A 13,261-nucleotide genomic window follows, 5' to 3' on the forward strand; every position below is an offset into this window, starting at 1 on the left:
CCCATAAGAATGAGTGAATAAATGAATGGATGGATGAGTGAATGCATGCCAAGAAAGCCAGACAGCAAGCAAAGAGACATGTATCTGCCTTCAGACCACAAGATGAGAAAAGTTAGGCAATCTCCCTAATAAGAAATAAGGACACTTCCAGAAATGGATCAGCATGTGCTCAAATAATTAACCGTGACTGCATTGACTTATCCTGCATTTTCTTTCTCTCTTCAAAGCCAGTTGTTAGATCAGGGTCCAAGCTGGACGTAACGCAGGTGGCAACCAAATATACCAAGAGCTTCCTCTATGGGATTCTACCAGTCCTGGTGAGAGGCTACAGATACACTGGACCTCAGTCTTTCCTGGCTTTACAAACTAACCCCTTTAGTGTGCACACCAATGGGCCAATGGCTGAATGGGTTTGAAGAAACCTGCCAGAGACGTAACACCTTAGGCTTCTGTCTTGTTTAGCCTATAAACGACAGCCATCTGCACCAGCCCCCGTATCACAGAGCCAGCCCAGCATGTTAGGGTTAGGTCTCAAAATACAGAATAACCCACGAGATGAATGGCAAGAATACCCACCAGTTTCTTTCTACAAATCAGAACTTAACTTTAATACTAAGAAAACTATTGTTAAATCAAATTAGAAATAAAACCAGCTGTAGGACCGAACTAACTGGAATAAAAGTACTCTTATCAAATCCTTGAGACGCAGCCAAAAATGTAAAAAGGAGTATTCATAGCCCTTCCTACATTTTGAACAATAAGGGAAAACGAAAGAAAAAAAAATTGAAACCACAATAGGAGAATTGAAACCCAAGAGCTAGTTTTTTGAATCAAAATAGTTTAACTACCAACTTAGCCAAGTAAATGGAAGAAGATGACAGACTGTGGCTAAGTAGGAATCAGCTTTAGAACCAACAACTTGGCCGAAGGGATCTTCTCAGAAAGACCAATGGCAAGTCAATGGGGTTTTCTTTAGCTGGTTCCTCATACATTCTGGAACCCCAACATGTTGGGGGAGGTAAATGCCAGGGCAGCACAGCCAGAACACAGAGAGATGGTGCCATCTAATGACCTCATGTTTCAGATTCCTCACCACCACCACCCTTCTGTCATTTCTACCAGGAAAATCAGCACTAACTCTGAAAAGGTATTATTCCCAGCCCCAGGAACATAGGTCAGGGAGACCGTGCAGAATTAAGGCAAGCACCTGGCCATTTGTCCTGCCATCCTTAACCACGTATTCTTCCCCTTTCTCTCTGCCTGTGGGATTTCCCTCTTCACGTGCAGCCCTGCTCACCTTTCTAGCTCAGTGCACCACAAAACATCTTCTTTGCCATTCATGACAACAGGGAAAAGTTGGTTTTTCCCCTGTCTGATCGAGTTCGACTTGGTGGTTATTGTCTGTACTTTCTTTAACTGGAGAACAAAACGACATCATGGAGTGAGCACAGAATGAAGGATTGGGGTCAAGTCAAGGCTCAAAAGCACCTAGGGAAGATGCAGGAGGGAAGGCAGGTGTGGGAGAGAGGGGGGCAGGGATGGGCTCACAGAGGGAATGAGAAAAGGAGAGCTGGAAGGGCAAGAACATTTTGTGTTTCCCACAAACACCAAGAAGTTAATGAACATGAAGGACCAGCCTCACAGAGAACAGCAGATAAACAAAACAGTGACCATGAATGAGATCACATGGGGGCCATGAAAACACCAGAGTTATTGACCAAGCAGGATTAAGCAAAAGTAAAAAAACCCACCCAGATTGTAGAGAATGGCCCACTGGGTTTTGAAGGAATGAAACTTAGCTTGATATAAACATTACATTTATGGAGGTCTTGTAATTAACTATGACTTAACAGCAGACATTTTTTTTTTTTTTGGCAAAGGTAGAATTACTTGTTTGTTACCAGGAGGACGAGCTGAAATAATCTGTGTCTCTATTCACAATTGGAAAGTCTAGTTGCCTTTTCTCATGGTGATTATTTGTTTATCAAGAACCTCTCCTACCGTTGTGCTTAAAGACGGGAGAGAGCAATGACGTGGTGAAAGAGGCCCAGCACCAGGGAGTCATGTGGGGGGCGGGAGGGGAGGGGTGGCAGGAACAAACTGGACACCACGGTCAAGTCCTCGCTTGGAGGTCACCAAGTGTGTTTCCAGAGACCATTTGTTAGAACATCTTACCTTTGCTGTCCTATTGAACTCCAAGCAGTCCTGCAGCTCGAGTTTATCATTCTTTGATGCTATCACGGGCCTGGGAACATCCAAAACCCATTACTTTCTACCAACTACAAAGGGGCCTCGGCTAGGCGCTCCCCAAGGTGGGAGTGAGGGCCAAAGACTGCAAAATGAGCTCTGGCAGTGAACTTGCTACAAATTCCTGATAAAAAAATGAGCCTTGCAAGAGCACATGACTCTGCAACAAAGCTATGGACAGACTAGCCCCTTGAAGAGGCAGCCCAATGTCCCAGAGCAAATGCTCCCCGTTTCCAAATTTTAATATTAGGCAGAGCTCTCCCCTGAGAGCAGGATGAGGGAAAGCACACTGGAAAAGGTCAGGAAACCCTTCCAGTCCAGCCCCAACTGTTCACTGGCTGAGTGACCTTGAGCAAGTTAGGCCCCCTCTCTGGGCTTCATCAGGAACTTGGGTTAGGTCTTTGTGGGTCTACTCGTTACAACTAGCACATCAAACCCATGATTTGGTGGCTTACACTGGGGGGTGGATGGGACCTCCAGAAGCTTTCATGGCTAAAAGGAAGTACAAGTAAGAGAGACAGGAGGTGGGTTCACAATACTACCAATCACTCTTTTAACTTTTACCATTGAAACCTGCAAATGGAGAAAGGCAGACAGATGCCTGAGAAGGGGAAGGGCTAGAAATTGAGGAACCAAGGGGTTAAGCAGTTCCAGAGCAGAAAACCAGCAGAAGGTCTGAATGCACAGAGTTCACGAACACCACAGCAACCCCTGTGTTAGGAACTTCAAGGCCAAAAGGCAATCAGATGTAAGAATGAATATGGTGCCCATAGGAGGGGCCTCTGAATCACACAAAACATTCCCCTAGATTCTGTCAGAGATTCCCTTGACCTCACCTTCCAAGCTTCAAAATGCCTGCCTACCCGAATCTTGAGTCTTCCATGAACCCAAGGGAGTGAAGGCAGCTTGGACTCTACACAACCAAGGTGTGTAGACTAATGGCTGGATTTGGGTCTGTGATCACCAGGTGATGGCTGGGTCACCCCTCCTACAGCCCTGCACAGCACAGCTGTAGCCATTCAGTTCTCACAATTGGGCAGAAAGCTGTGGAGACTGCAGACTCCTTTCATCTGATACCCTACACCCAATGGGTCGGCAAATTCTGTTAGTCCTACCCTCACGTTACCCACAATCTGATCCATCCGTCCTGCCGAATTCCACAGGACTCCACCACCACCCCCCACCCAGAGCCATACTCACATTGTGTTGAGCATGTATGGGTGGTGCCTCCTGGGGCCCTCCTCTGAACACCCACCCTCACTGGTCTCCCCATTGCTGCCCTCATCCTGCTATTGTCTATCCTTCTATGAGCAAGTACCATGAACATGAGATCCAACTCTCACCTGCTTAAAACGGTTCACGAATTCCTATGCGATGACCCAGAAGGGCCACATAACTTGGCCCATACTTCTGAGTCCTTTGCCTTACAGCCCCAGCCACTCTGGCCCCTGGAACAGTTCTTGAGCCGGTCTTCCAATGCATTCTTCAACATCGCCCCTTCCCCTATTCCTTCTTCCCGGAATGTTTGTCTTTCCCTCTAATAGCCACGTGGCTCTATTCTTTCATTTAACGCCCTGCCAGAAGGAGAAGCATCCCCACTGGTTCCTACGATGCCCCCACCTCCAGCCATGACTGCAAAATTATTTACTGTCTTCTCTACCCATCTGCCATGAGCATGTCAACTCCATAAGAGCTGCGACTGACATCTAATGTGCATACCACTAAGCTGGCAGCACACACAGCAGTGGCTGGCACAGAGGGCTCAAGTGTTGAGTGAAAGAGCCCACTTCAGGGGCTCCTGGGTGGCTCAGTCGGTTAAGTGTCTGACTTCGGCTCAGGTCATGATCTCGCGGTTCATGAGTTCAAGCCCCGCGTCAGGCTGTGTGCTGACAGCTCGGAGCCTGGAGCCTGTTTCAGATTCTGTGTCTCCCTCTCTCTCTCTGACCCTCCCCCGTTCATGCTCTGTCTGTCTCTGTCTCAAAAATAAACAAACGTTAAAAAAAAAAAAAAGAAAGAAAAAGCCCACTTCATCCAGACATGGACATTTTCCATTTCACTGGCTGATCAGCCAAATAAAAACACAGCCTACCCAACAGAAATCCTACAAGCTATTCCAGCCCTTCTCCCCTCTGTTCACACTTTGCTAAATGCCTGAAAGTTATTATGCTTTCAGTCCTTCTTTCTAAAGGAGAAATTTCTTTAAGCTCAACTCATTTGCAAGTCTGGGATGTCACATTAACCATCACATTGTGTATCTTAATCAGCAGGTTGTTCTCCTGGAAACCACATATAGGAGATAACGAATCCTCAGCAATGCCGTTTACTTTGTGGCTTTGAACATGAAAAGACTGATAAAAAGTTGTGAAAACTCTTGATTAAGAAAATCCAAAGGAGACAGGTTAGCACAGTTCTGCCACCTGGCTGGTCACCACAGGCCTCATCCAGGGATCACTTCATCTAACAATTTACTTTTATTTCCCAATTGGATACCAACTGGGAGAACAGGTGGGGCATTAGCAGTCTGCTCTATCCCAGCTCCAGGCACTTTTAAGAACCTGCCCCATGGGCAGAGTGGGAACAAGTCAGAGAAGACTAAGGAATCCTGGCCTCCGATTTCCATGTAGTTGCTGTACTTCCCAACAGGCATCAACCACGACACCAGTCTGAATCCCAGCTGGGGCCATTTCTCAGCAGATTCGGTGCTTTCTAGAAGGTTTGAATGATTCTCTGGGTCACAAGACTTCACAGTTAGGGCTCACACCATTAGTTACATTTAACTCGGCCGTTACCTGACCCAGCTTGAGCCCCTTGTTACCTGTTCATTCCAGGCAGGTTGCCCCAGAAGTAGCGGGCCCTGTGAGCAGCAGACACTTTGATGGCATCGATCATCACTGGGTTACACTGCAGAGAGAAGGGCAGTAGCTGGGAGCTCATGTCAGTATTCAGGTGTAAGCCAGGGTGGGGCTTGACCGGGGCAGGTGACAGGGCAGCCTCTGCTACAGAAGAGGCATGGTTCCCCTCAGCAAGAGGAAAGACCAATTCCCATCAAGAATCCAGCTGGGTGCGCCTGGGTGGTTCAGTCTATTAAAAGTCTGACTCTTGATTTCAGCTCAGGTCTTGATCTCACAGTTGTGGGATCGAGCCCCGCATCAGGCTCCATGCTGATAGCATGGAGTCTGCTTGGGATTCCTTCTCTCCCCCTCTCCGTCCCTCCCCTGCTCGCGCTCTCTCTCTCTCAAGATAAATAAACTTTAAAAAAATGGTAAGAATCTGGCTGGAAGACAGAAGTGCCCAGATATTAATGGTGGCAAGAGACACCCGACCGGACCTGCAGGTTCGAAGAGAGGATATACCCTCGGACAAGCCAGATAATTACAGAATGTGCTATATGTACAGGGAGTAAAAGTAGCTCAAAACTGAAATCTGTCAAGTTGGAAGGTGGGTGCAGGAATACAGTTTTGGCAAAATATGGCTTCCGTCAGCCCTCTGCCAGGTTCACACACCATGAGGGAACTAAGGAGCCAGTTCTATAACCTCTCTAGCTGACCACAAGCTATAAAGTTGGGAGAAAAGGAATTAAATGCATAAAAAGCATTTACTATAATGCTTGATGATATTGTGTCAACGAACTGCTGGCAGCCCCTTAAAACAGCAGTTCTCAGAACGGGGAGGAGAAAAATGACCCCAGAGTGAAAAAGTTTAGTCAAATCCCCTGAGGCTTCTAAAAGTAGGGAGATGAGGATTTCATCATCAGACTTCAGGGGGATTCAGGGTGAGGTCGAGATCAAATTGTCTTCCATGTACTAAAAAGAATCAACCCACCTGACTCCGTTAGTTTTAGATTTTTGGATTTAGCCATGTCCTCCATCTAGAACCCAAAGTCATTCCCCAAAGTGGAAACACCCAACCCAACCCAATGCCAGCAGGACTCACCCACCCATGCACTCTGGATACTCAGGACCCCAGGTCCCTTACCTCTAGGAAACGAGAGATGTCCCTCTTGTCACCGACCTTCATGGCTACCACATTCTCAAACATCCAGAAGAAGGGCCGGTCGTCACCCTCTTTGGGGCGTGTGTAATTCAGCAGGTGGTAGAACTCAAAGAAGAGCCGGCCGGTGCCCTCTGAGCCCACAAAACAAGATGGCAGAGCCAGGTTCAAATCCTTCAGCCCACCCCTCCATAGTGAGACCAGTGGGTTCCCCAGGGATCACCTGACTACAGCTGATACCCTACAGTCTTCCTACCTGCAGTCTTTTGGAATGACTAAGGACATGGGCATCAGCAGTGCAGTATTTACTGGTATCTCTGGGGGACAGGATTTACTATGGACAAGGAAAGAGCCAAGAGGTAAGGTTGGCCAGAAACAAATAGTTCTTTCTTAGACCACTCCTCCTGAACCAGCACTCAGGTGACATAGGGTCAGCTGGGATACTCACCGTACAGGCCTTTCCTGGCTGGGTTCACATTTGAGAGATCATTGCATGGGCTTCCACCAATCACCAAGTCAAAGGGGCCCCATTCTTCAATCTGTGAAAGAAAAACACTCTTAGGGGAGGGATGGAGGTGACGATGGAAGGATGCAGACTAGGTTCCAAGCAACTATCAAGAAAACCCATTTTTTTTAAGTTTATTTATTTTGAGAAAGACAGAAAAGGGCAGAGAGAAATAAGTAGAGACAGGATTCTAAGCAGACTCCCTGCTGTCAGCACAGACCTGATTTGGGACTCAAACTCATAAACCATGAGATCATGATGTGAGCCATCAGATGCTTAACTGACAGCATCACCCAGGTGCCCTGAGAAAACCCACTTCTAGGGGCACCAGGCTGGCTCAGTCAGTGGAATATGAGATTCTTGCTCTCAGGCCTGTGGGTTCAAGCCCCACAAAGGGTGTGGAGCCTACAAGAAAGAAAGAAAGAAAGAAAGAAAGAAAGAAAGAAAGAAAGAAAGAAAGAGAAAGGAAAGAAAGAAAGGAAAGAAAGAAAGAAAGAAAGAAAGAAAGAAAGAAAGAAAGAAAGAAAGGAGGGAGGGAGGGAAGGAAGAAAGAGAAAGAGAAAGAAAGAAAGAAAGAAAGAAAGAAGAAAGAAAGAAAGAAAGAAAGAAAGAAAGAAAGAAAGAAAGAAAGAAAGAAAAAAGAAAGGAAAGAAAGAAAGAAAGAACCCACTACTAGAATCTTGTTTGGTCATTTATGTCCCCCAACTCCATTAATGACCCAGGAAGACCTAATGCTGCAGACACGCTAAGATCTAAATCTTTATGAATAATTTCCAACTTGTGGATCTTGGTACTAGAGCTTGACGTAAGCCCAGGTTCTCTCTTCTACCATAGCCCTGGGCATGGAGAAGGGGACCACATAGCCATAAGGACTTGTGGGGCTCAGTGCTGAAGGAGGAAGAGGGGGTGGGGCAGAGCCCAGCAGGGGTGCAGGCAGCCCTCACATTTCTCTTTGTGATGTTCCTGACGTCATTCACATATTTGATGTTGCCCTCATGCTTGACAGTTCCAACAGCAATGGATTCTTCACACACTTCGGAGGCGACGTACTTCTCCACTTTGATGCCCAATTCTTTCAGGACCAAGTACCCTACAGGGCGTCAGGGACAGAAACCACGTTAGGGTTGTCCTCCAAGGGGCCCTCCCTGCAGTTGATTCTAAGCCATCTCTAGAGCTCAGACCAGACCCGGCAAGGACATGGCTGTCCTCGAGAACTCGGGCGGATGGCACAGAAAGCACACACTGGCCACACCAGGCTCCCTGGTTTGTGGAGTTTCATGAAGAAAATGTATGGATAACTGGCATAACCCACCGGCAGGATCTAGCCAAGACTCCAGCACCTACCACCCAGCACAGTCAAACACAGACACACGGACAGGAATCCTCACCAAAACCATGTTCAGAAAACTCTTAAGGTCTGGTGGCATGGCCAAGGCTCAGTCCTACTATGGGTTATCTGTGCCGACACAAACAAGTCTTTATAAGGCCCAACAGAGTGGAGAAAAGCTACCAGTAATGACCGGACCCAGTCATTAAAAGCTGTCACTGAGTTGGGAATCTGGACACCAAAGTACACACATGAAGTACAAATGATGCGAACTGCACAGCAGCTCATTTCTACTTCTTCCTGCTCTGGTAATATGGAGATGTTCCTAACAATGCATCACAGGGTGGCTTTGAGGATTAAATGAGTTAAATTGGGCCAACTTTCCAGGACCAACACGCACGTTGGCTTGTGCTCATTCTATACTTGGGCAACCTGGGGATGTGGAAGGGAACCAAGACTACAGATACTCAGAACTGCCTAATTCACCTCCAACAGATCTATGCTTATGGAATGGAAAATCACTGTCCAAGATACTTGTGCATAATACAAAATACAACACAGCTAAGATATACTTGTCTTCGAAAGGCCCAAAGGAGGGCCAGATAGGTGAAATGGTGGGAGAGGTTTGAGGAGAGAAACAAAGAGTCAGTGGCTTTCTGAGGACAAGTGACCAACAGGTCATCCCAGGGGGTTTTCTTAGCATTGATGACGGGACACCTGGAGCAGGTGAGCATCCCTAGGTGAACTCCAAACTCACCTGTTGCAATTCCATCAAACAGGGATAAGACTCGAATGGGCCGCCTTCGGGCTGCGGGAATCGCAGGGTATAACTTGGGGGCTTCCTGCCAGGTTAAAGAAGGAGGTCATGGAGGTCAAGGTGCAGGGGGAAGACTCAACCTCTGGTGGAGGGGAGGGCTGACCTTCCTCTGAGAGTCACAAGCCCTGTGCTCTGTCTGCAGCTTCTTAGCTGGGATCCCCTCGGGAGCTCTGGCACAGAATGGCCACTCTACCCTTAGACATGAACACAGATGCGACTTTGGTACAGATACACACACACACAGAAACACGTTACCCTGTCCAGGAATGACCTGGAGCCTCCCTCCATGGACTGCAGAAAGGAGCCCAGTTCCACTAAGACTTAAGAGTTAAGTCACAGGCTTCCCTTCCCTCTTCAGTTCCACTAAGGCTAAGGCTTGGTTAGTTCTATAACCATTCCTTCAATCAATGAGAGGCCACAGAGGAGGGGAGAGAGAGCCCTAGAGAAGCTCGAGAACTGTGCAGAGGATGTGGTCTGAGGCTCTCAAACGCTCGTCCGGACAACGCATCTTTTCCATTAACTCTTGCTGACAGACTTCCAAAGCGCGCTTGGGGTGGGTTGGTGCTGGGGGAAGAAGCCTGTGGCTTACGTATTCGAGCCCCGTGTCGCTGGTGAAGAAGGCCTGCAGGCGCATGTTCCAGTCCTTCCGGCGCCGCAGGACGCCGTGACAGCGCTGTGGGAGGCACATGTAGCAGCTCCAGGGCTCCTGCAGCTTCGCATCTGCTGCCGTGCCTGTGCCCACCAGCACCTCCAGGCACTCCACACAGAAGCACCTGTGCCAGGTAGCCAAGGGGGGGCCGCCTTAGCCACCGGGCAGCCCTCCTACATACCCCACCTTCCCTAGAGAGAGCAACGGATTGCCTGAAACCTTCCTGGGGCCCCAGTTGTGCCTCCCTGTGGGTTAGAAGGCACGGGGTCATGATCTGGGCTGCGCTAACCTCTTCCTTGGATGCCCATGCAACCTCAGCCCACAGGTTCTTTGCACAGAAAAGCTCCCCACCAGAAATGGCCCATCTCCAGGGGGCCACGCCCACCCTCACAGACCTATGTTTCTTTTCTTTTTAAGGTTTATATTTGAGGAAGAGACAGCACATGAGTGGGGGTGGGGGAGGGGCAGAGAGAGGGAGACCCAGAATCCGAAGCAGGCTGACTACACGGGGCTTGAACTCACAAGCTGTGGGATCATGACCTGAGCCAAAGATAGATGCTCAACTGACTGAGCCACCCAGGCACCCCCTCACAGATCTATGTTTCTAAAGCCCATCCCTACACCCCAGTTCTACTTTAGGACACGATGACCATGCCCCTGTGGGATACTGGCTTGGGCTCAGCACCATGGCCTCGGATCCCTCAGGGCCACAGACCAGGCCCGCAGCCCATGGCCCATGCTCACCGGCAGCAGCTCGTGTTGCTGCACAGAAGCAGCTCACGGCCCTCACAGCACACAGTGCAGTAGGACTGATAGCCATCATCGTCGTACATGTAGAACAGCTCGAGGAACCGGTCCTGGCGGCCAGAGAGAAACGTCCATTAATTCAGAGATCAGGGACCACCAGGTCCCGCTGGCTCACTGGCTGAGGCCCTAGGACGCAGCCACAGAACAGATGACGGGTGGCTTGGTGTCCTGTCCAGGGACCCCAGCAGGGGTCTGCGTGCCGCTGCAGGATGGCCTCCCTCTGCAGCACCTAACGCTCAGAGCAGGGGTTGCAACAGAGGCTTCTCTATTGCCAACACGTGGGTGCTTTCCTCTGGGCCAGTACAGGGAAGTGCAGTGGGGAAGGGGCAGGAAGGCCCCAGGTTAGGACTTACCCGGCATGTCTGGCAGAGCCCACCCTCAAAGAGAGGGTGAAAGGACACAGGGTTTTTCCTACCGCAGGACAGACAGCTATCTGTAAGAAAGACAGGGATGCAGCTTTTGGCAAGTAGGGTCACAACAGCACAGTGGAAGCCTGGAGTCTAACCGCTCTAGTTACGTACTCCATGCTGGCTAAGTAACTCCTCACGCTTTGTTCCTTTCAGCAACACTTCAAAGTCGCAGCGCCCACAGTCCCCATTCCAGAGATGGGGAGAGGCCAGAACCATAGCCCCAGGCAGGAAGTCCCATGAGATGGGCAGAGGCAAGGCCCAAATGGAAGACCTGAGGCAGGACACCGAGCAGGGGCCACTCTAGCAGTGGGATGTTCTTGGGAGGGCCTGGCCTGAAAACTCCCGAGACTCTTTAAAGAGGAACGTGAGGGGCTCTTGGGTGGCTCAATCAGTTAAGCATCTTTTGATTTGGGCTTAGGTCATGATCTCACGGTTTGTGAGATCGACCCTGCGTTCGGGTCAGGCTGGGCACCGACAGCATGGAGTCTGCTTGGGATTCTCCCTCTCCCCTCTGATCCCCTCTCCCAGTTGTGCACGCTCTCTCTGCTCTCTCTCTCTCTCTCTCTCAAAATGAATAATCTTTAAAAAAAAAATGCCCATCGCTTGTCATCTGGTCATGATTTCAGGACATTGGTCCCTTCCCATTAGGATATTCTGCCTCCCCTCATTTCAGCAGGTCAGGAATGGCCCACATCACTGACCATGTGGGCAGGGTCATTAAAGTGCCTGAGACCAAGCATCCCCAGCCAGGAAGCCCAGATGGGTGACAGAGTGTTGGGGGATAGGAGGATGGCGGGCCAAGGTTTCCGGGACTGTCAGGGACTGCTCCAAACCTGAGCTCTCCCCAGAGCGCTGTGGGTCAGGAGCGGTTGTTTTCCTACCCAGCACTGAGAGAACCACTCAAAAAGTTATTTGCTGACTAACGGACATCAGGCTGAGGAAGCAAGAGAGAGTCCATCCATCCTCAAACATTCTGAATTCCTTCAGATACATTCTGGGCAATTCCAGGGGCTCGTTCCCAGCCAGGACAAATGGACCAGAGTTAGCCTGAGAGAGTGATGGTGGTGAAGTCTGTCTGCCTTTTACCTCAAATCCCATTCTGGCTCTTCGCTGAGAAAGACTAAAGATGTCATAGGTCATGGTTTCGTTTGGAGTTCCCTGAGGACAAACTGCCAACCCTCCCCTTCCTACATACTCAAGGGGGTAGGATCAGTCTCTGTGAAAGTCAGACAATTCACTGCATTAAATGTAGCAACTAAGATGTCCGCACCCCAGCCCAAGGTCAAGGCACAGAGCACTGGGTTAAACTCCCACAGGGCAGATAAACAGGCCAGGGTACATCCTAGCACTACTCAGGGCAAGAAGGAAGACCACTACAAAGGAGAGTACATTACCTTCCAGGCTACCCTTGTTGTTGCTAACATCCAAAGCCATTTGTTCTGTTGAGAAAAGAGCAGATGGGACATGGCGTCAGGTAGCCTGTTACTCATCAGCTAAGCCACACTCGCTTGCTGAACGGCCCTCCGTCCTGTCCCCACCCCCCCACCCCCCCAAGTGGGTGAGCTCAGGCCACCAGCCTCCTCACCGCCCCACAGTCACCTCGACTCTGGTCCTCCTCTCCTCGGTCTTTTCCATTGTTATAGCAGTTTGTCTTGAGGCGCTTGGGTGGGGGGCAGTAGTCCGAGGTGGCCGAGTCATCGGCTGTGCGTCTTCGGGTCTTGTTCTCTGGGAAAGGTGAGGAGATGGCAGCCGTGGCTGGGGTGTGGGGGCGAAGGGGGGTGCGGGGAAACCGTGACCCCAGGACAGGACCATGCCTGGGTGCCAGCCGCACCTGGGCCATGACATGGGTCCACACTGCGTGCCCGACCGCCCCTCTATGGACAAGTCAGAGGAATTCAAAATCCCTCACTCTGTATTTATTTACAGGGGTTTAAACAGCCAGGAGTATAAGAGAATACATCCCCATAGACCCAGCACCGGGAACATCAGACAAAGCCTGGCCTCTGATGTGCAGCACGCTGGCTAACAGCCACAGGTAGTGACTGAGCACTTGAGATGTGACTTGTGCTGACTCAGCAAAGGCATTTTATACTTAATTTTGATGTAAATTTAACAACCGCCCATTGAAGGAGGCTGGCTGGCTCAGTAGGAAGGGCACTCTTGATCTCGGGGTCATGGAATCAAGTCCCACATGGGGTGAGAATACTTACATAACTTAAAAAGAAAAAAAAAAAAAACCCTGCCCAATTAAGCCAACCAAACAGCTCATTTGGAACTCGGACATCTCTAAAAAATATATCACTTATTTCTAATGAAAAATTCAGCACACAAATTGAGATATCATAAGACATGTAAAAATATAGATTTAGAAAAATCCAAACTCATAATTTTTATATTGACTTAGAAATGCCAAAATGTTGGAAATATTAGATTAAGTACATGATTTATATTAATTTCACCTGTTTCTTGTATTCTCTCCAACGTTGCTACCAGAACAAATTTAAATTAT

General features: G+C 49.2%; 1 protein-coding gene across 1 annotated transcript in view; it reads right to left on the reverse strand.

Moving 5' to 3' along the window:
* Positions 1 to 13,261, reverse strand: part of DNMT3B (DNA methyltransferase 3 beta) — a 42,217-nt gene that overhangs the window by 1,885 nt on the left and 27,071 nt on the right. The window contains exons 10-21 of the mRNA XM_047069332.1: positions 12,352 to 12,477; positions 12,147 to 12,191; positions 10,696 to 10,775; positions 10,280 to 10,392; positions 9,476 to 9,659; positions 8,827 to 8,911; positions 7,687 to 7,832; positions 6,686 to 6,776; positions 6,223 to 6,371; positions 5,063 to 5,148; positions 2,176 to 2,245; positions 1,298 to 1,416 (exon numbers count right to left, since the gene is read on the reverse strand). Coding sequence (XP_046925288.1) covers positions 1,298 to 1,416; positions 2,176 to 2,245; positions 5,063 to 5,148; positions 6,223 to 6,371; positions 6,686 to 6,776; positions 7,687 to 7,832; positions 8,827 to 8,911; positions 9,476 to 9,659; positions 10,280 to 10,392; positions 10,696 to 10,775; positions 12,147 to 12,191; positions 12,352 to 12,477 — 1,294 coding nt within the window. The remainder of the gene's footprint in view (positions 1 to 1,297; positions 1,417 to 2,175; positions 2,246 to 5,062; positions 5,149 to 6,222; positions 6,372 to 6,685; positions 6,777 to 7,686; positions 7,833 to 8,826; positions 8,912 to 9,475; positions 9,660 to 10,279; positions 10,393 to 10,695; positions 10,776 to 12,146; positions 12,192 to 12,351; positions 12,478 to 13,261) is intronic.

The sequence above is a fragment of the Lynx rufus genome, unplaced genomic scaffold, assembly GCF_022079265.1.
Source record: "Lynx rufus isolate CCGP_SWC_20201006 ecotype Redwood Valley unplaced genomic scaffold, mLynRuf1.p SCAF_8, whole genome shotgun sequence".
In the NCBI taxonomy this organism is placed as follows: domain Eukaryota; kingdom Metazoa; phylum Chordata; class Mammalia; order Carnivora; family Felidae; genus Lynx; species Lynx rufus.